Raw genomic sequence first — 21,132 nt, 5'->3', positions numbered from 1 at the left:
CCAGATAGATCTTTTGCCCCCACTGCTTCCCTTGGAAGACTATTCCAAAACTTCACTCCTCTGATGGTTAGAAACCTTCATCTAATTTCAAGTCTAAACTTCCTGGTGGCCAGTTTATATCCATTTGTTCTTGTGTCCACATTGGTACTGAGCTTAAATAATTCCTCTCCCTCTCCGGTATTTATCCCTCTGATATATTTATAGAGAGGGATCATATCTCCCCTCAACCTTCTTTTAGTTAGGCTAAACAAGCCAAGCTCCTTGAGTCTCCTTTCATAAGACAAGTTTTCCATTCCTCAGATCATCCTAGTAGCCCTTCTCTGTATCTGTTCGAGTTTGAATTCATCCTTCTTAAAACATGAGAGAGCAGGACTGCACACAGTATTCCAGGTGAGGTCTCACCAGTGCCTTGTATAATGGTACTAAAACCTCCTTATCCCTACTGGAAATACCTCTCCTGATGCATCCCAAGACCGCATTAGCTTTTTTCACAGCCATATCACATTGGTGGCTCATAGTCATCCTGTGATCAACCAATACTCCAAGGTCCTTCTCCTCAGTTACTTCTAATTGATGCATCCCCAGCTTATAACAAATTCTTATTAATCCCTAAATACATGACCTTACACTTCTCACTATTAAATTGCATCCTATTACTATTACTCCAGTTTACAAGGTCATCCAGATCCTCCTGTAGGATATCCCTGTCCTTCTCTAAATTGGCAATACCTCCTAGCTTTGTATCATCCATAAACTTTATTAGCACACTCCCACTTTTTGTGCCAGGTCAGTAATAAAAAGATTAAATAAGATTAGTCCCAAAACCGATCCTTGAGGAACTCCACTGGTAACCTCCTTCCAGCCTGACAGTTCACCTTTCAGTAGGACCCATTGTCTCCCCTTTAACCAATTCCTTATCCACCTTTCAATTTTCCTATTGATTCTCATCTTATCCAATTTAACTAATAATTCCCCATGTGGCATGGTATCAAACGCATTACTGAAATCTAGGTAAATTAGATCCACTGCGTTTCCTTTCTTTGGAAACGGACGTGGAAGGAGATCTGTCCTCCTGCTTGTGTGTGCCCCTTATCCAGGGCTTCTGATGAGAGTAATTCCTTGGGTTTAGCAGCTCTAGCTTCTATTCCTGAGTTTTGGCTTAAAAGAGCACAGCTTATCAGTTGAGGTTGATGTACCATGGTGTGGAAGAGGGAGTCTCACTGGCCCGGTTCTGACTGAGGTCTCAGCCTTCTCCATATGTTTTCTTAGCTGGAATTCTTGAGCCTTGTAGGTTCGTGGGGGAAACAAATGGCAAATGCTGCACTTAGCTGAGATATGCGCCTGTCTCAGACTATAGAGACTGCATTAGTGCTCATTGCTCACACAGAAGGAGCAGGGACAGGAGACAGTTCTTAAGCCCTGGAACTCTGGGCATAGGGTTTGTCCACAGGGAGGGAAAAACAAATTTAGTTATACTAACTATACTATACTAAAATACTAAAAGCTATTTACAACATGTTTGCAGGTTTGTTAAGACAAAAAGAAACGCAGAGAAATCAGGCCATGCAGTGGTAAAAAGGAACTGGAGAGGCATCAGTCCACACCACCTCTTATACTCTTGGGTTTAGAGCACAGGGAGAACAACTGCACAGGCAGAGACCAACAAAACACAGCTTGCTAGAATCTCTGATCTCAGGCATATAGTACACATGCATTCCCACATCTGGAATACAGATTGGACCGCACTCTGAGAAGAGCTGTATGTTCAGAAAGTTTATGACAAGGGAGATGCAGCATGCCATCTCCAAGGTGATGTATGACCCTGCAAACTGAGCTCCTGTAAATCTCAGCTCTGCCATTTCCTCATTTACATGGTCAAAAGGCTACATGGTTGGTTTAACACAGAAGACAGCAGAGGAAATAAAACCAGTTTTATTTCTTATTAATAACTAAGACATTTGTGAGATATTTTGTCACAGAGCATGGCAAGCAGAAGTTCGGGAAATGGGAGTCACTTTGCTTGGGGTTTCATCCTCTATCAATTCGGCACAGAGTTCTAAGAGGGAGGAAGCAGAGTATCAGTCACTAAGGAGACAGCATACCCATAGTATCAGAGGACATAAACAAGGGGCCAAGGCTACTGGTAACCCAGAATATAATCTGCAGCTCCCTGCAGTGAGGGGGCGTGGCCTCCTTCCCAGATGGACAACTGCAACTGCCCCCTGGTGGGCAGACCCAGGACACCCATGCCTGCCTCACCAGAAGCAGAGGCCAGAGGAGGGGGGACAGGAACCCGAAGTATAAAAGGCAGGCCCCTCCAGCTCAGTTGGAGGAGCCACTGCAGGAGGACGTCACTCATCCGTTGCTAGAGGTCAGTCCCGACAGCAACTGCTGCAGCTCCCAAGATCTAGAGGGAATGCCAGAGCTGTGTTGCTGACTGACAGCCATCCAGAGTGTTGCGGCCAGATTTCCCTGCTGACCCAGTGGCAGGGCCCTGGGCTTAGATGCAGTGGAGTCAGTGGGTGGGCCAGTGTCCCTGTACCCCAGCCACCTCACCCATGGCGGCAGCCTCCCCACCATAGACCAAGAGGCCTGCATTTTTCAGCGGTCCACCCTGTTTGAAGGCCTGGGCCTATAGATTTGCTGCCCAGTCCTGTCTGAGGGCTTGGGCATAGAGACTCATTGTTCTGCCCTGCCCAAGGGCTGGGGCTTATAGACATTACTGCTCTACCCCGCTGAGTGACAGAGACCCCAGTGCTAATTCCACCCTGAACTGTGCCCTCCCTGAGGCCTTGTAGCAAAAGGTCATGGCCTCCCTTCCAGACGGAGAGCTGTGAATGCCTTACACCCCCAAGAGATGATGGGACTATTTGGGATTGGGAACCTAGGAGGAACATGCAAAGAATGCCTGAGAAGAACTTTATTATTAGAGCTGAGTGAATAATTGATTTTTCAGTTCGATGGTCTAACGGAAAAATCCATAAAAAATTCAGTTTGTATTGAACTGAACAGAATTTTTTGTTTTTCTTGATTAAACAAAAATTTTAAAAAAATGGCCAGGATGAAGAGAGTGTTGACATTTTCAAAGCGAAATATTTTGAAAGTGTCAGTTCAAAGTATGCCAACATTTGACATTTCCACTTTCCCCCCTTAGCTGGAACTATTTGCGAAATTTGACCCAAATTCAAAAAATAAATAGTTTGAGGTTCCAAAAAAGAAAACAAAAAAAACCCACACACACACACCCAACAACAAAAAAAAAAGCCAGCTCTCATTACAACATGGGCCTTAGCAGCGGCAGCAACAACCCGCAGGATTCCATTAAAGGGCAGTCCAGGCTTCTTCCCCCACACCTCATAGCCTTCTAGCATGCGCAGAGTCCTTACCATCCTCAGAGCTGTTCTCCTCATCACTAGAGAAGGTGATAGCAGGTTTCTGAGATGAATGGCGCTGCGTGGCACCCCGGCAACGCCTGGGCACATGGGGTTGAGGTGTGATGAAAGAAGAGTCTGCATCTCTGTTGGCTATGCTCATGGGACGGCGGCAGGAGCCTGCAAGAGAAGCAGAGAGGTGAGGGGTGAGAAACCCACAGCTGCTCTGCCTGGATTGCAGAACAGGCGGGACAAAGAGGCCAGGACTATGCTGCCTTTAGGAAGAACATACCAGTTACTTGTCTCTTCTTTCCTGGTTTTAGCAGGGGAGTCTTGCCTCCCTCCTGGCATAGAAGCTCCTTGGGAACCTCTGTAGAATCCATACCATGGTTGTGGCAGGCATGGAGTTTCTGCTCCATCTCCTCAATCAGAGCCTGATACAATGAGACAGAAGCTGATAAGTGGGGAGGGATTCCATGCTGCAGCCCAGATTCCCCCCGAACCCCTCAGCAAGCTCAGCAAACCCACCTGGGGAGTTCCTGGGGAGTTCCCTACATCTTAAGCTTTGTGATCCTTCATCATGGCCTAGAAGCAGCTATATCTAGTCTTCCAGCTCATCCTGATTTTGGCCATTCCCATACCTACAGTACTAGTATGGAGAAGTACTCTTCCAATCTCGGAATTAGTTATCAGATTCTCACCTTGATCTCCGGTTTGGTGACCGACCTGCGGAGTCGGCCCAGTGCAGCTAGGAAACAGTTACAGACAGTCAGGTCATGGAGCTTGTCAGCAAAACAATCAAAATTATCTTGCATCTTGCGGAGGCCTCGTTCAGAGAGAGGAAGCAAAGTGAGACAGTGAGAAAGGTCTCGATACTGACGCTCTGTTCTGGGGAAAACAAAGATTGTCTTCAGCTTCAGAGCGAAGGAGCACCTACTAAGCAGAGTTGCTCTATAACAGGTGTAATCTTATAAAAATCAGTTAAATTCTATGAATCCTATACATTCAGTTAAAAGGCAGAAGGAACCATTAGATCACCTAGCCCAGTGGTTTTCAACCTGTGGTCTGTGCACCCCTGGGAGTCCACAGGCTTTGACTAAGATTTCCAAAGTAGTCTGCTCCTCCATTTGAAATTTTTTTAAGGGTCCGCAAATGAAAAAAGGTTGAAAACCACTGATTTTGTCTGACCTCCTGTATATCACAGCCTATTAAGTTTCACCTAGTTATTCATGTTGAGCCCAATAGCTTGCTTGACTAAAGACATCCAGTCTTGATCTGAAGGTATCAGGAAATGGAGAACAGAAAAATTACTTATCTTACAGTAACTGTGGTTTGAGATGTTCTAGTCCGTGTGGATACCTCATGCACCCGAGCTCAGAATCTTTAAGTAGTAGTGTCAGTCAGAGCTCTGGATACAGCCAAAGCGGGTAGCTTCTTCCCTTGTGTGAAGTGTCATTTTGGGAAGAAAGCAGATGAGCTGATTGAGTTCCACTTAAAATCAAACTACTTTGGGAATTAATCTCATACGAGGTTTGAGTACCATCTTGTCCTTGTAAAACTAGGTATATATAGGCGTTTAGATCCGAGTGCCTGAGAGCACATTCACTTTTGGCCAAGGTGATGGCCACCAAAAAGATCAGTGTGGGTGATATGATGGATACAGCACTGAGTGGAGCTCAAGAGAAAACTTTCATACAGTGCCCTAGGAAGATGATATTGAGATCTCATGAATTTCAACAGGAGTTTGAATTTGTGGGTGATTCTTCCCCAGACAATAATGTGGTTGTTACTTCAGCTTCATCCCCCTCTGATAATGCTATCCAATTCCACTATAAACTTTGCAATTGCTTTCACTAGCTTTGGAAAAAGCCACTCATCGGATTTTCAACATTTTAGAACGTTAGAGACAAGATTGGAGAGGTAATATTTTTTTGGACCAACTGCTCTTTTTTGATAGTTGTTTTGGGTTTCTTGATGATCTCCAGGTAGGTTTTCCTTCCAGGGCGTGGGAGCATCTGATTTCTTTTTTGAGGTGGTTCCTTCTGGAATATCTTAGAAAATTATTGGTTTCCCCCTGGCTTCTCTGAGTAAGAGTGGCCAATTATCAAGCAGCAATGTTGAGAGATCAATTTCACCTTTTGGAGAAGATTTCATTTTTCACCAGAAATCTTTCAGAGGATTGATGGAAATTGATGTCCTCAATAGAAAAAGTCAGAATGTTGAAATACATGCACTTAAGAGTGCCTTCTGATATTTCAGACACTGCTTCCAGATTGATTGCTTCCTCAATGCCGCTCTATAGGTGTGCATGGTTAAGATCTTTGTTGTTACCCATAGAGACTGTCTAGAATACAAGACTTTCCTTTTGAAGGGGATGGTCTCTTCAGTGCTAAACCTTATGAAGTTTTAGAAAAAAATGGAAGAAAGTCTTCCACTAATCTCAGTCTGCTACAATCTTTTAGAAGGAAATCTGCTCCTATGTTCAGATACCATGTTCACTGGACAGCAACAGTCTGACAACAAAAATTACTACACGATCCCAGGAGGGGAGACTGAAGCCTGAGCCCGTCCAAACTCTGCCTCCCTGGGTCGGGGTGCAAAGTCAAAGCCCGAGGGCTTCAGCCCCAGGCAGGGGGCCTGTAACCTGAGCCCCACCACCCAGGGCTAAAGCCCTCAGACTTTGGCTGTGGCCCCAGGTGGTGGGGCTCAGGCTTCGGCCTTGGGCCCCAGCAAGTCTAAGCCAGCCCTGGCAACCCCATTAAAATGGGGTCCCGATCCACAGTTTGAGAACCACTGCCATAGGCAGTACTGTCCACCCTCTTCTTCCTCTTCCTGTTATGACCAAAAAAAGACAAATACCAGTCGCGGCAACAATCCTCTCCTCAGTTGAGGAAGAGAGCCTTCAAACCTCAGATCAGAACAAAGAGTTCTTCAGCTAAGTCTTCATTGCCTAATATCCCACCACAGGTTTGACAGGAAAATTGAGGGTTGCAAAACGATCAGAGGTCTACCCATATATTTGGAGACTGCCTGTCATTTCTACAATGTATGGAAGACTATCACCTTGGACAGATGGGTCTTAGACACAATAAGGATTTGAACTGGATAGTTAAACCTTTCCTTCCCTCATACAACCCCCCACTCTTCAACTCCCTTTTTCACAAGAGGGTACTAAGGACATAAATACAAACTATTACAAGCAACAGCAATAGAGGAAGTTCCATTAAGTTTCAGAAACATGGGATTTTCCTCATTTTCTTATCCCAAAGGACAGGTATCTTAGACTGATTTTAGATCTCAGGAATCCAAACAGATACATCTGAAAGTTCTAATTCTTGTATCACTTATCCCCTCCCTTTCTACTTTGGATGGATTCGCTGCTCTCGATCTCAAAGATGCTTACTCCCGTATTTCTACAATACTATCTCAATGCAAATATCTTCATTTCACTCTTGGTCAGGACTATTTTCAATGTAAGTCTTTCCCGCTCTGCTCAAAATTTTTATCAAATGCCTTTCTGCGGTAGCAACATATCTGAGCAGATTTTGTTTTGTTTTCTTCTTCCCATATTTAGATGATTGGCTCCTAAAGGCTTCTTCTGAAGAGGAAATGAGAAACACCATTCAGTTCACTTGTTCCCTGTTCAAGAATTTGAGCCTTCTAATAAACGAGAAGAATATTGTCACCATCTCAGAGAATCTCCTTCACTGGTGCAATCCCTGAGAAATGTTTATTAAGTTGCACTCCAGCATTCAGAGATTACTTCCAAAGCCCTCTCAAAGTGGGTCATGACCCTATTTTAATGAGGCCTAGTAAAGTCACCCCAACATATGTGACTAAGAATGAGGCCACTTCAAACACTGGGTATCAATGAATCCCAAACTCAGTATGGGTGGTGTGTTCAAAATATTCAAATACTGGAGTGAGGATTCTCTCTAACATGGTGGCTGAGATCAGAGAATGTTCTCAAAAGGAGGTTATATCCTCCTACTGGGGAGGCAATGAGGGAGGCAACCTAGTGACAGAGGATGTGGAAAAAGCTAATGTACTCAATGCTTTTTTTGCCTCTGTCTTCACTAACAAGGTCAGCTCCCAGACTGCTGCGCTGGGCATCACAAAATGGGGAAGAGATGGCCAGCCCTCTGTGGAGATAGAGGTGGTTAGGGACTATTTAGAAAAGCTGGATGTGCACAAGTCCATGGGGCCAGACGAGTTGCATCCGAGAGTGCTGAAGAAATTGGCGGCTGTGATTGCAGAGCCATTGGCCATTATCTTTGAAAACTCGTGGCGAACCGGGGAAGTCCCGGATGACTGGAAAAAGGCTAAATGTAGTGTCAATCTTTAAAAGAGGGAAGAAGGAGGATCCTGGGAACTACAGGCCAGTCAGCCTCACCTCAGTCCCTGGAAAAATCATGGAGCAGGTCCTCAAAGAATCAATCCTGAAGCACTTGCATGAGAGGAAAGTGATCAGGAACAGCCAGCATGGATTCACCAAGGGAAGGTCATGCCTGACTAATCTAATCGCCTTCTATGATGAGATTACTGGTTCTGTGGATGAAGGGAAAGCAGTGGATGTATTGTTTCTTGACTTTAGCAAAGCTTTTGACACGGTCTCCCACAGTATTCTTGTCAGCAAGTTAAGGAAGTATGGGCTGCACTATAAGGTGGGTAGAAAGCTGGCTAGATTGTCGGGCTCAACGGGTAGCGATCAATGGCTCCATGTCTAGTTGGCAGCCGGTATCAAGTGGAGTGCCCCAAGAGTCGGTCCTGGGGCCAGTTTTGTTCAATATCTTCATAAATGATCTGGAGGATGGTGTAGATTGCACTCTCAGCAAATTTGCGGATGATACTAAACTGGGAGGAGTGGTAGATACGCTGGAGGGAAGGGATAGGATACAGAAGGACCTAGACAAATTGGAGGATTGGCCCAAAAGAAATCTGATGAGGTTCAATAAGGATAAGTGCAGGGTCCTGCACTTAGGATGGAAGAATCCAATGCACCGCTACAGACTAGGGACCGAATGGCTAGGCAGCAGTTCTGCGGAAAAGGACCTAGGGGTGACAGTGGATGAGAAGCTGGATACGAGTCAGCAGTGTGCCCTTGTTGCCAAGAAGGCCAATGGCATTTTGGGATGTATAAGTAGGGGCACTGCCAGCAGATCGAGGGACGTGATCGTTCCCCTCTATTCGACATTGGTGAGGCCTCATCTGGAGTACTGTGTCCAGTTTTGGGCCCCACACTACAAGAAGGATGTGGATAAATTGGAGAGAGTCCAGCGAAGGGCAACAAAAATGATTAGGGGTCACGACTTATGGGGAGAGGCTGAGGGAGCTGGGATTGTTTAGCCTGCAGAAGAGAAGAATGAGGCGGGATTTGATAGCTGCTTTCAACTACCTGAAAGGGGGTTCCAAAGAGGATGGCTCTAGACTGTTCTCAATGGTAGCAGATGACAGAACGAGGAGTAATGGTCTCAAGTTGCAGTGGGGGAGGTTTAGATTGGATATTAGGAAAAACTTTTTCACAAAGAGGGTGGTGAAACACTGGAATGCGTTACCTAGGGAGGTGGTAGAATCTCCTTCCTTAGAGGTTTTTAAGGTCAGGCTTGACAAAGCCCTGGCTGGGATGATTTAACTGGGAATTGGTCCTGCTTCGAGCATGGGGTTGGACTAGATGACCTTCTGGGGTCCCTTCCAACCCTGATATTCTATGATTCTAGGATATGGAGATATCTCTGTTGGCTAGGTATGCTTTCCCCATCAATAGTGCTGGAGAGGCTGCTGGTACCAGGGGGTTTGAAGCATGGATAGTTAATACTATGATATTACAAGTAGAAGAATCTGATGCCATAGAAGACATCGCTGAAACAGATTGTGTTACTACAGCAATCTACAAAGTTGTCAATACGGCTAGTGGCTGTCTGGATGAGCTCAGTACCAATGAAGTCAATATCACTGATTTTGTGCTGGGAGAGACCTGGGGTAAGCCTTTTCCCACAGGGCCATGACCAGAAATCAATATTGAAGCTCAGGGACCTCTTGCAAAATTTTGATGTCAGAAGGCCTGGAATTTTTACAAGCCTGAACAGCAGGACTGGAGGCGGTGATCTGCACCGCTAGTCCATGTGATGTTTAAGCTCCCATATGAGGTCTGACCTAAGGCTTGACAATAAAGAGGATGAAGCTGCAGGGACTGACCTTGACGCTCCTTGATCTTTAGAAGCATCCAATGGTGAGAAGCCAGGATCGGAGTCAGTATGAATGGACTATTCAATTAGAGATGCCATGAGGCAGGACTCCCTAGCCCACTGCGTCCTTTTTGAAAATGACCAACAGGTGTCAACAGGGTCAGGGATGTGACCCTCCCCTAGGCAAAATAAGCACCAGGTGTGCCCATCTTTTAACATAATAGAACTTTTTTTTTTTTTTTTAAATGTTTCCCAATTTGTGGTCTGTCATTATTACAGGATAAGCACTGACGTACCTCCCCAAAAGTTATCCAAACTAGGAAGAAAATTAACAGAAATACTAACACTACATTAAACAGCACTGCTAACTATCACTAACCACTTTAAAATATTTTACATATAATGCACAGTGAGGAACAAGAGTGAGAATGCGCTGACTCTTCGCAACGGGCAGTGAGAAGGAACTGGGGCACAATTGGGGAAGCTCTGCCTTTTGTGATGTGCCCCCACCAACAGTGGAATATTTTTATAGATGATCACTTGAAGAACCATTGTGGCCAGAGTTGGGGTTAATGTGTCCTTCTGGTCAAGACGGAGGAGTGCCTCCAGAACTCTCTCTTCATGCTCACAAGGCTCTTCCTTGGGGTTCAGGCATGAGAGACCTGGCCACTGATGTTACTGGCAATAGAGACCAATTACTTTTTCCTCCACATTTACAATATGGATCTGCTTCTAAACATATGGAAGCGTGGACTCTAGTAAAGTTAGCAGGGCCAAGAAAATGAGTTATAAGGTTACTGACCAGGTTGTAGTCGACCAACCTATTACCAGTTGTGCAGATGCTTGGTACAGGGTGCTTCCAGAATTTTTGAGAGTCCCACTCCTGACCTGAGAGGGATCCCTACTTGATGTAAGAGAAGAGTTGAAGCTAGGAGATGGTGATTAGGGACACACCTCCTGGAACAGTCATGCTGATGCAGAGATTGTGTCAAGGATCCTGGTGCTGGTTCTGGATAAGTGTTTTAATGTTCTCTTCTCCCCACTCAAATCTTGGTGCCTGCTTGCTAGGGTACTGCTAGATGGCCTTCTTGGCTCCTGCCGCCTCAGGATTAGGCACAACTTTCACAGACTGCTCAAGTAAATGTAATAGAGCCTTACATCTCTGGATTTTTAGGTGCAGAAGGCAGATCAAACATGTACTGGGGATATGTCCTTTCCCAAGGCAGAAAAGGCATCTGCTATGCCCATTATTCAAGGGCATAAGACCACTGCATAGTGGACAGGATTTAAATTTTGACAGTTTGGAATCTGCTATGGCCTTCTGCAGTCAGGTCCTGCTGAAGTCATGTACCCTCCCCACCAATGACAGAGTGATAACAGCAAACAGCTTTGTAAGTCTCAACTGTCCTTAAGTTTTTTGTTTTAAAAGGAGGTGGGGAAAGGAAGATCCCAACCTAGAGCAGGGTCTGCAGAACTATCATGCCATATGGGCAGCACAATGGGGGCCTGACGCCATCCCCATGGGAGCAGGCTCACTCTCTGGTAATCAGGGAACTCGCGCTATTCTTCTTGTCCTAGAAAGTTAGAGTGCAACCCACCTGGCAGTCCGGAATCGCTGGCACAGCTTCTCCACCAGGCTCTCTGTCTGCTTGTCCTTTGTGATATAAGAGAAAAGCTGTCTGTAGGGAAAAAAGAATTAGGGAGGATGAACGCAAAGAGAATTCCCACTTCTCCACACAGAGCCGCAAAATGGGGTCTTTTGGGATATTGCAGAGCTGAGTGAAGGAGGAAAAGAAGCTGCAAGCACAGCTCAGTACTAATCATATTTTCCTAGGCAGCAGCACTATGAATTTAAATAACTGTCATAACTTCCATTGCAACAAGAATTCAGACAAAACTTTGTTATAATTAAGATTGTGGCCCATAACACTGGTCTGTGTACCCTGTACCCCTCCTGAGTGAATTTAAAAATTTAAACCAGAAGTGCAGAGTTAAGGATACATGCCAAAAACCTGCAAACAGACCCCATTTTATGGCAATTCCTGCAGCACTGCATCCCATATATTGTAAGAGCATTACATTAAAAAACACAGTTAAAAAAAAGCACCAAATTTAAAGGTAAAGCTTTCCAAGAAGATTAACTCTAACACCATTGGGGCACCAGCAGCTCCTTGTTCTTTTGGTTGTGGGGAATATTTGCTTTCTGATCTGTGTGAATGACAGGAAAATAATTTGAAGAAATTCCCAAATGAATATGGTAGCTGGAAGCAAAGCATCAGCTCATCATGGCTAAATTAATCAGTTAGCCAGCAGCAGTTACTCTCTGGATCAGTATTGCTTCACAGACCATACAGAGATCCAACTGGAGCATATGAAGAGGAGTCCTCATTACGAGTTGTGCTGGACATATGGAAAGAGGCAGGTAATGTTGAGGATCAAGATGTTGAGAGTTTCATTGTTCTTCTCTTTTGAGGAAAGTACTGCCTTCAACTCTGCTATTCTGTTTTCCAAAGTTTACTGTTTTTTATTGTAACCAATATTGTGATATTGGGAACAAATTCAACCTTACTGTAAATTAGTCTTTACATAAAAGGGAGTGATGGGGTGGACTAGGCTCAGAGACCCCTTATGGAGGTCCCAGGGTCTTTCCACACTTCTACTACTCCTTTCCTGGGACAGGAGTCCTCTAAGCAGCCTACAGTGACTGAAAGTGAAGCAGCCAATCAGGGACAAATAAAGAGGAGCTGCAGAGTCAGAGACATTCAGTTCCTTGCTGGAGCCAGAGGAGTGGAGCTGGTGCTCCTGGCTGGCCAAAGGGAACCGCAGCACTGTGGACAGCTCAAAGAGCTCTTGCCTGTCTGGTGGGCCTGAACATAAGAGCCCTGAGATAAGGGTGAAGCTTTGGTGAAGGCCAGGGCCACAGAGAAGTGGCACAGGGAACTGAAAGCAGTTTTGTTAAAGGGACACAGCGGTGCATGGCTGCTATTCTTAGGGTCCCTGTACCTGGAGTAGTGGGTGGGCCTCAGTCCCCCTCCCCCATAAATAGGGCCCTACCAAATTCATGGTCCCTTTTGGTCAATTTCAGAGTAATGAGATTAATATTTTCATGATTTCAGCCTGTTTAAATCTGAAATTTCATGGTGTTATTATAGGGGTCCTGACCCAAAAAGGAGGGGGGGTTGCAAGGTCAGCGATTGCAGTACAGCTACTCTTACTTCTGTGCTGCTGATGGCAGCAGCGTTGCCTTCAGAACTGGGCAGCTGAAGAGCAGCAGCGGCTAGCCAGGAGCCCAACTCTGAAGGCAGAGCCACCGTCAGCAGCAGTGCAGAAAGAAGGATGGCATGGTATTGCCACCCTTACTCTGCAGAGCTGGGCCCTCAGTCAGCAGCTGCAATTCTCCAGCTGTCCAGCTCTGAACGCAGCAGAAGTCAGGGTGGCATGGTATGGTATTGCCACCCTGACTTCTGCACTGCTGCTGGTGGGGCGCTGCCTTCAGAGCTGAGCTCCCGGCCAGCAGCTGCCACTCTCCAGCTGCCCAGTTCCAAAGGCAGTGCAGAAGTAAGGGTGGCAGTACTGTGACTCCCCACTAAAATAACCTTGTGATCCCCCTGCAACTCCTTTTTGGGTCAGGACCCCCCAATTTGAGAAATGCTGTCTCCCCCATGAAATCTGTATCGTATAGAGTAAAAGCATGCAGGTGGTCAGATTTCACGATCAGTGACGTGTTTTTCATGGACATGAATTTAGTAGGGCCCTACCCATAAGCCACTGGGGAAGTGGCCTACAATCGGACAGCAATAAACCCCCAGAAGGGAAACTGAACAGTTAATGGACCCAACTGGCAATCAGGGGCAAGAACAGACCAAGAGCGCAAAACCATTGGGGAGGAAGCCTGGGGGTACAGCCCGATAACAGGGCCAGGACTGTTTAAAGACTGCAAATGCACCTGACCAGAAGGGCCTGTAGCCTTTCTCCACAGCTTAGAGCAGAGCTGCACAGAAAAAAACTTCTCACTGTGGTACAGAGGCAGCAAGACTAGGTCTGACAAACATATACAGGGAGCAATTTGGGTGCCACCAATTGATCAGCTGTGTGTGATCTTGTAGGCATAGCTAACAGCCAGGATCTCCACCCCAGCCCCAGCACAGGTGTAGTGTGTGTGTGGTAGGTCAGCTGGGAGTAGGGAATAGAGGGGCTGCATTGAGGAGAAAGAGCAGTCTGGGAGCCACTGAACAAAGCTCTCTGGTATCTTGGCTGCTTCACTCAGCCCATTGTCCACCTCAGCTACTATAGACCTGCCAAGTGCTACTTATCTCACATTTACTTTTGATGTCACACTCTCCCTTACACATAGGTGAAGGGAGAGCAAGATATAGGAGCGGGATGCCGATGGCTGCTCCTTACCCCACTGCCAGCCTTGAACAGTTTTATCCTCCACCCTTCCCACCAAAAAGGAAGAAGGAAAGAGGGGAGCAGCCACTCCACAGCTCAGCTCTGGTAAGCCCAGGCCACAGGGAGAGGAACTTCAGAATCAATAACCCCCTGAACCTTCAAAGTTGGCTGCTGTTAAGGGCTCAGCTATGCCCATCCCAGTTTCCTCAACTCATACACTGTTCCTAGCTTCCCCATCTACTGCTATAGCCACCCTAGCTGTATCCACCCCCCTGTATCTCTGCCTCCCCCCTAACTCTCCAGTCCTGTTCCCTCCATAACTGCAGTCACCTTGTGCATGAGTCTTTGGCTGGTGGGAGGAGGGGGAGAGAAGTTTCCATGACGACTGTGTCTCAGGTGGTTTGGGGGAATTTTTCCAGCCAAATGCATTTCCCCACCATGTTTAAAAAAAAAAAAAAAAATCTTACAACTGCATGAGAGCACTCCAGCAAAGATGATCCCCCTCTAATGGCTGCTTCCTCTAGAAAGTGACTACCTAATAGTGTTATCAGTTACTCAGTTAGCTCAAGCGATTGAGGTCTGTACAGTGGATCTAAAGCTTCCAATACTGCTTGTGACCCATGTAGGTATCAATATGATGCCACATGACGACATTTGTTTCTTCAATTTGCTTTTTTAAAAGCCTAAAAGATATCCAAAAATGACATTAAAAGAAAATTAAAGTTACAACGTCAAGCACTCAAAAGTTAAAAGCCACATTGAAGGTTTTCTCTACAATATAAATCTGGGCCCCTTGTGCATATGCATGATACAGTCTTTAATTACATGTGCATATACTATACTATAATTACATGACTAGACACTTATCCATAGGACTTCTGCGTCATTCAGTGGACAGTGACCAGAGAGTGAATCATGGATGTGTGATGAATGAGACGTGGCTGTAGAACTCCTTCCTTTCACAGGGCAAACAGTTCCTTTTTTTCAGGTGCCTAATTTGAGATGCTGAGGTCTGATTTGCAGCAGTACTGAGCCTTCACAACTGAAAATGAAGTCAATGAGAACACAGAAAATGCTATATGGTAACTCCTCGCTTAACATTGTAGTTATGTTCCTGGAAAATGCTACTTTACGTGAAATGATGTTAAGCAAATCCAATTTTCCCATAAGAATAAATGCAAATGGGGGGTGGGGTGGGGTGGGGTGAGGTTCAGGTTCCAGGGAAATTTTTTTCACCGGACAAGACAAATTTTATATACACACACACACATACATACATATACACATATATACACATATATACACACACACACACACACACACACACAGTCTTAAACAATTTAATACTGTACACAGCAATGATGATTGTGAAGCTTGGTTGAGGTGGTGGAGTCCGAGGTTGGAAGAGGGTAGGATATTTCCCAGGGAATGCCTTACTACTAAATGATGAACTAGCACTTGGCTGAGCCCTCAAGGGTTAAGATGTTGTTAATGTAGCCTCACACTCTACAAAGGCAGCACGAATAGAGGGAGGAGAGACAGCATGGCAGAGAGAGTGTGTGTGTGTGTGTGGGGGGGGGGGGTGCATTGCCCTTTTAAGTACGGTGACCCACTAAAGTACATTGCCTTTTTAAGTAGATCGGCAAGTTAAAACAGCAGCTGCTGACCGCAAACTCCCTCCGTCCTGAGCCTTGTCATGTCCCCCTCCTCACACTCTGAAAATGGGGTACAGGGGGGACACCCTGAAATTAGCACCCCTCTTTCCCCCACACACAGCAAGCTGGAGGCTCCCAGGAGCAGCTCCAAGGCAGAGGGCAGGAGCTGTGCACAGCAGTGTGGGGGGAGGGACAGCTGAACTGCCCAACAATTGATAGCCTGCTAGGCAGCTGCCACAAAGGGAATTTAGGGGAGCTGATGAGGGGCTGCCAGTCCACCCTGGCTCCAAGCCCTGACCAGCTAGATCCAATGGGCTGCTCTTTCTGCAAGCAGCAGACAAAGCAGGTGGCTACCAAACAACCAAGGGAGCAAGGTTATAAGGGAGCATTGTGCAACTTTAAACGACCATGTTCCCTAATTGATCAGCAACGTAACAATGTTAACCGGGTCGACAGTAAGTGAGGAGTTACTGTATAATACTATGTATTTTGAAAAGAATCAGGTAATAAGCACCTCAAAAGCAGGCCTACAATATTGGGATATTTGACCTTGCTCTATGCACGTGTTTCTCATTTTCAAAACAGAAGTAATACCACCTCACCTCAGAGGAGGAGTTTTGTGAAGCTCATTGAGTGAGCACTATCCACCCTGAATACTGAATGAAGCAGGGGGATCTGTAGAAAAAAAAAGTAGTATGATTGTAATTAAAAAGACTATCATAATACTTCAACATAAGGGGGCCAAATTAATGTTGCACAGGGAACCTTATTTCTAGCACTTCTTAACTTCTGCAGGTTTGACTTTGTAACCTTAATGTTCTTTTAACATAGTATTTTTGACATCTGTATACCCCCTTCTTCCTACCGGCTGAGAAAGATTAGGACTCCTGCCATGCCCTAATCTCTCTCAAGCTTAGAGAAAGCAGACAATTTACAGTATAGTTCCAAATGAAGAGAGTTTACAGCTTTGGATATTTCACTTTTCACAACTAGATCATTCCAGTTAAGCAGATTGTCTCCTTCCTGCCTTTTGTTTTTTCAAATAAAGTGGCAAAAAAAAGTTAGATTTTGGGAACAGTGGAAACCATCCATTTTTAGGGTGCTGTAACAGCTTGAATTTTTGCAGGGGTTAGGGTTAAGAGAACTAGACCCATCAGTTATTAGGAGAGCACCCAGTCATCTAAAATACCCACCAGCAGAGAACTATTATAGATAAATTAATTTCATTCTACTTTCCTAAAGTCAGAAAGTATGTTGTCTTCAAAATATAGTTAATGTCTTGTTCAGAGCATGAGGATAGATTTCCCCTTTAAAAAAAAACCTGAACGCTAATTTTGCTTTCATCCCAGATGTTCCTTTTGTTTCCAGGATGGGGCATATTTGTGGCCCTTATTATAGATAAATTTTTCCATTCTTAGGCTAAGATTATCACAGAAAATCTTCAAGTAAAGTCTTCCCTATGTTAATAATGCAAAATAATTATTGCAAAAAGTGAGCTAGCATGATGCCCCTCTAAGACTCAAATGGTGAATATTATTCATCTATAAATAGATTACTTTGGATACCTTACTGCACTTTCCAGTGTCCACTGTGTGTGAAGCCCTTCATTCACAAGCTGGGGTATTTGGGGAACTCCCCAAAAAGCAAATGCAACTCTGGGGCATGATTGGGATTCAGTAGCCATAAGTCAAATACGAACTGAAACTTGAGAGTTTTCCTCAAACATGGTCTGCAGTAGGTAAATCTGCTTAAGACTGCCTGCTACTATGAACAATCATCATATCTGGCTATGGCACTCTTACAGAAGAAATATTACGACTCAGAAACCATCCTCAAGCCACTTTCACACAAAAAGGGACAGTTTCCTGCAAGACAAAACCAGCTTCCTCCAGAAACTCTGGAACATTAACAACCTTCCTCAGAACTCAATCCTTGCCACTATGGATGTCATCTCCCTCTACACCAGAGGTGGGCAAACTACAGCCCGTGGGACTGTCCTGCCCGGCCCTTGAGCTCCTGGCCAGGGAGGCTAGCCCCCAGCTTTTCTTCTGCTGTCCCCTCTCAGCTCACCGTGCCGCCAGCACTCTGGCCCACCGCTCCTGGTGGGTGGTGCGGCTGGCTCCGGCTGGGCTGTGAGCTCCTGGTGCTCTGAGTGGCATAGTAATGGGTCGGTGGGTAGGTGGAGTGGATAAGAGGCAGGGAGTCCCAGGGGGCAGTTAGGAGACAGGGGTGGTTGGATGGGGCAGAGGAGGAGCATGGTCAGGGGACAGGGGGAAGTTGGATAGCGGGTGGGGTCCTGGGGAGAGGTTAAGGACAAGGGTCCTGGGAGGGGGCGGTCAGAGGACAAGGAGCAAGGGGGGTTGGAAGTTCTGAGGGGGGCAGTAAGTGGGGTGGGGCAGATAGGGGGCGTGGGCCAGGCTGTTTGGGGAGGCACAACCTTCCCTACCCAGCCCTCCATACAGTTTCGCAACCCCAATGTGGCCCTTGGGCCAAAAAGTTTGCCCACCCCTGCTCTACACAACACCCCTCATAATGATGGCATTGCTGCCTGCCTCCAATATCTACAGGACAATAGACAACACCCAGATCTCCACCCTAAACCCATCTAACTCATTCATTTCATTCTCACCCATAACAATTTTATATTCAAACAAACATTTTGTCCAAAACAGGGGCACAGCTAAGGGTACTAGGATGGCTCCCCAGTGTGCCAACCTCGTCATAGGCCACCATGAGGAAGAATTTCTGGACAAATGCTTCATGAAACTAATGATATATCTTAAGTGTATCAATGATATTTTCATCCTCTGGACAGACAACCTAATCTCCTTCAGATTTCCACAATAACTTCAACAACCACCACCTGTCCATTATACTCTCTGGAACTAGCATCAACTTCCTAGACACCATTAGCAGCTTCAACAATGGAACCTTACAGACAAGAAACCCACACCTACCTTCATAGATCCAGTAACCACTCCAAGAATTCTTACACAGCCAGGTATTCAGACCACAGAACATGGTCCGAGGAGAAAGTCCAGGATACACACCTTAACAGAATTAAAACCACCTTCACCAAACAAGGACATGCCACCAGAGAAGTAGACTGCATCACAGACTGGACCACCCACATACTCTGAGAGAACCTGCTTGAATACAAGGGAAAAAGCCTCCAGCTGCACCTCCTTAGTTGTTATCTACCACCCTACACTGGAAACTGTACAGGGTATAGTGACGGGTTGGATCACAGAAGACCCCTTGGGAACTGCCAGCTGACGTGCTGGGACTACCTCTAAGCCTGCTTTTCCTGGCAGCCCAGGACTTCAGAACCCTGCCTTGTTTGAGCCAGACACACTAGCCTGCTACAAACGCAGACCCAGGTCTGAACCACGTCCCCCAACAGCTGCAAGCTTAACTGAAAACAGCTTAAGAAGTGCTCCTGTATCCAACACTCAGATGCCCAGCTCCCAATGGGGTCCAAACAAATCCATTTTACCCTGTATTACGCTTATACAGGATAAACTCAAATTGTTCGCCCTCTATAACACTGATAGAGAGGTATGCACAGCTGTTTGCTCCCCAGGTATTAATATATGCTCTGGGTTAATTAATAAGTAAAAAGTGATTTTATTAAATACAAAAAGTAGGATTTAAGTGGTTCCAAGTAATAACAGACAGAACAAAGTGAATTACCAAGCAAAATAAAACAAAAAACATGCAAGTCTAAACCTAATACAGTAAGAAAGTGATTACAGATGAAACCTCACCCTCAGAGATGTTCCAGTACGTTTTTTTTTTTGTTGTTGTTGTTGTTGTTTTTTTTTTTTTTTTTTTTTTTTTTTTACACACAGACTAGCCTCTTTCTAGTCTGGGTCCAGCAATCACTCACACCCCTGTGGTTACTGTCCTTTGTTCCAGTTTCTTTCAGGTACCCTTTGGGGGTGGAGAGGCTCTCTCGAGCCAGCTGAAGACCAAATGGAGGGGTCTCCCAGGGGCTTAAATAGACTCTCTCTTGTGGGTGGAGACCCCCTCCTCTCTCCTATGCAGAATCCAGCTCCAGTATGGAGTTTTGGAGTCACATGTCCATGCATGACTCAGTTCCTTACAAGTGGCAGCCATTGCTTACATGCTACCTTGAACATCTCCAGACAGACTTCTTATGTGGATTGGAGTCTTCCAAGGTTCCCTTGTCAAGTATTTCTTGATTGGGAACTTAACTTGCAAATTCCTTTCTTAAGAAGCTGACCAAATGCCTTACTAAGGCCACTTAAAATCAGAACAAGTACAGAGCCAATATTCATAACTTCGAATACATGATACGCATACAAATAGGAGTTTAAATTAATAACTTTGCTAAACAAACGCAGACCTAATAAAGACACTAGATTTATGGCTCATTACAACAATTTAAAGCCACTATCCTTCCTTTTTTGTCCTACGATTGCATAAGTGTTAATGGGCCACTTAACATACATTCTACAGGACCATTCAAGATGAACTACTTATGCTAAATAATTTGTTCCATCTTATATTTAGCTGTGATGTCCTAAAGACGTGTCTACACTAGAGAGCTTACAACAGCACTGCTGTACCAATGCAGCTGCACCACTAAGATCTCCCATGTAGCTGCTCTATGCCAACGGAAGTGAGCTCTCCTGTTGACATAATTGTCTCCTACCACTACTCATTGAGGGTGGTTTACTCTCCAGCCCAACATAGCGCTGTCCACACTGGCGCTTCTGTTGGTGTAACATATTGCTCAAGAGGTGTTCCCCCCCACTCCTGAGTGACACAAAATATACCAACAGAAGTGCTAGTATGCAACACTGGCTTAGTATCCTTCCCAGACCTGAAGACCACCTCTGTGCGGCTTGAATGGTCTCTTTCACCAACAAACGTTGGTCCAATAAAATATATTACGTCACCTATCTTGTCCACAGCTATGAAGGCAGAACTCATGGGAACTTCAAGAGCCAGGTCATTCCCCTTCTATCAGCCAGTGAAAAGTATATCCCCAGATTGAAGAAACTTTCTAATGGATGTGTGGACCTTATGATAAAAAAAACAGTCTTCTAGAAGAATCCCAGCTGCAACTCTAAGTACAGAGTTTCTTCAACAAAATGCCAACAGCACCGTGGCCAGAATACAACTCTTTAGGAAAACGCTGTATGCTTCTGGGGGTGTTTGTCCATGTTACCACATAGCTCTAGAAAAGAGCATTATCTGAAGAGAGCTGGGGGAATCTCACTATAGCGTCCCTCACCCATATCTGGCTACAAAGCAGGTGGAGGTGGGTCTGTGTACACATACACACACACACACACACACACCTCTTGAAGGCTGCACAGCCAAAGCTAGAGAAACAGATGAACAACTACTAGAGGGAGCGTTCAAGACTAGTATAGGAAATACACCTACAGATTTCCTGCCATTTTTACTGCAGTTCCTATTTCAACTGCTCATTATGAAACATGTCAACAGTTCTGATCGGACAGTGACTGGAAGGTATATTATATACCACTGCAATTT

General features: G+C 45.4%; 1 protein-coding gene across 10 annotated transcripts in view; it reads right to left on the bottom strand.

Annotated features, from left to right (window-relative positions):
- Positions 1-1,916: 1,916 nt before the first annotated feature.
- NCAPD2 (non-SMC condensin I complex subunit D2) overlaps positions 1,917-21,132 on the bottom strand; it is a 59,633-nt gene continuing 40,417 nt past the window's right edge. For 6 of the 10 annotated variants that reach the window (XM_073310887.2, XM_073310906.2, XM_073310870.2 and 3 more), the window contains 5 exons: positions 11,155-11,235; positions 4,073-4,259; positions 3,664-3,805; positions 3,387-3,551; positions 1,917-2,056 (listed from right to left, as the gene is read on the bottom strand). In XM_073310887.2, the coding sequence (XP_073166988.2) occupies positions 1,974-2,056; positions 3,387-3,551; positions 3,664-3,805; positions 4,073-4,259; positions 11,155-11,235 (658 nt within the window). In that variant the 3' untranslated portion in view covers positions 1,917-1,973. Of the gene's footprint in view, positions 2,057-3,386; positions 3,552-3,663; positions 3,806-4,072; positions 4,260-11,154; positions 11,236-14,901; positions 14,991-16,205; positions 16,279-18,560; positions 18,654-21,132 lie in introns of those variants that run through there. The other 4 variants (XM_073310915.2, XM_073310922.2, XM_073310936.2 and 1 more) reach the window with 4 other exon arrangements.

This window comes from Lepidochelys kempii, chromosome 1 (genome assembly GCF_965140285.1).
Source record: "Lepidochelys kempii isolate rLepKem1 chromosome 1, rLepKem1.hap1, whole genome shotgun sequence".
Lineage (NCBI taxonomy): Eukaryota > Metazoa > Chordata > Testudines > Cheloniidae > Lepidochelys > Lepidochelys kempii.
Note: the sequence above shows the minus strand (reverse complement) of the source record. Positions and strands in the feature narration are given on the sequence as shown.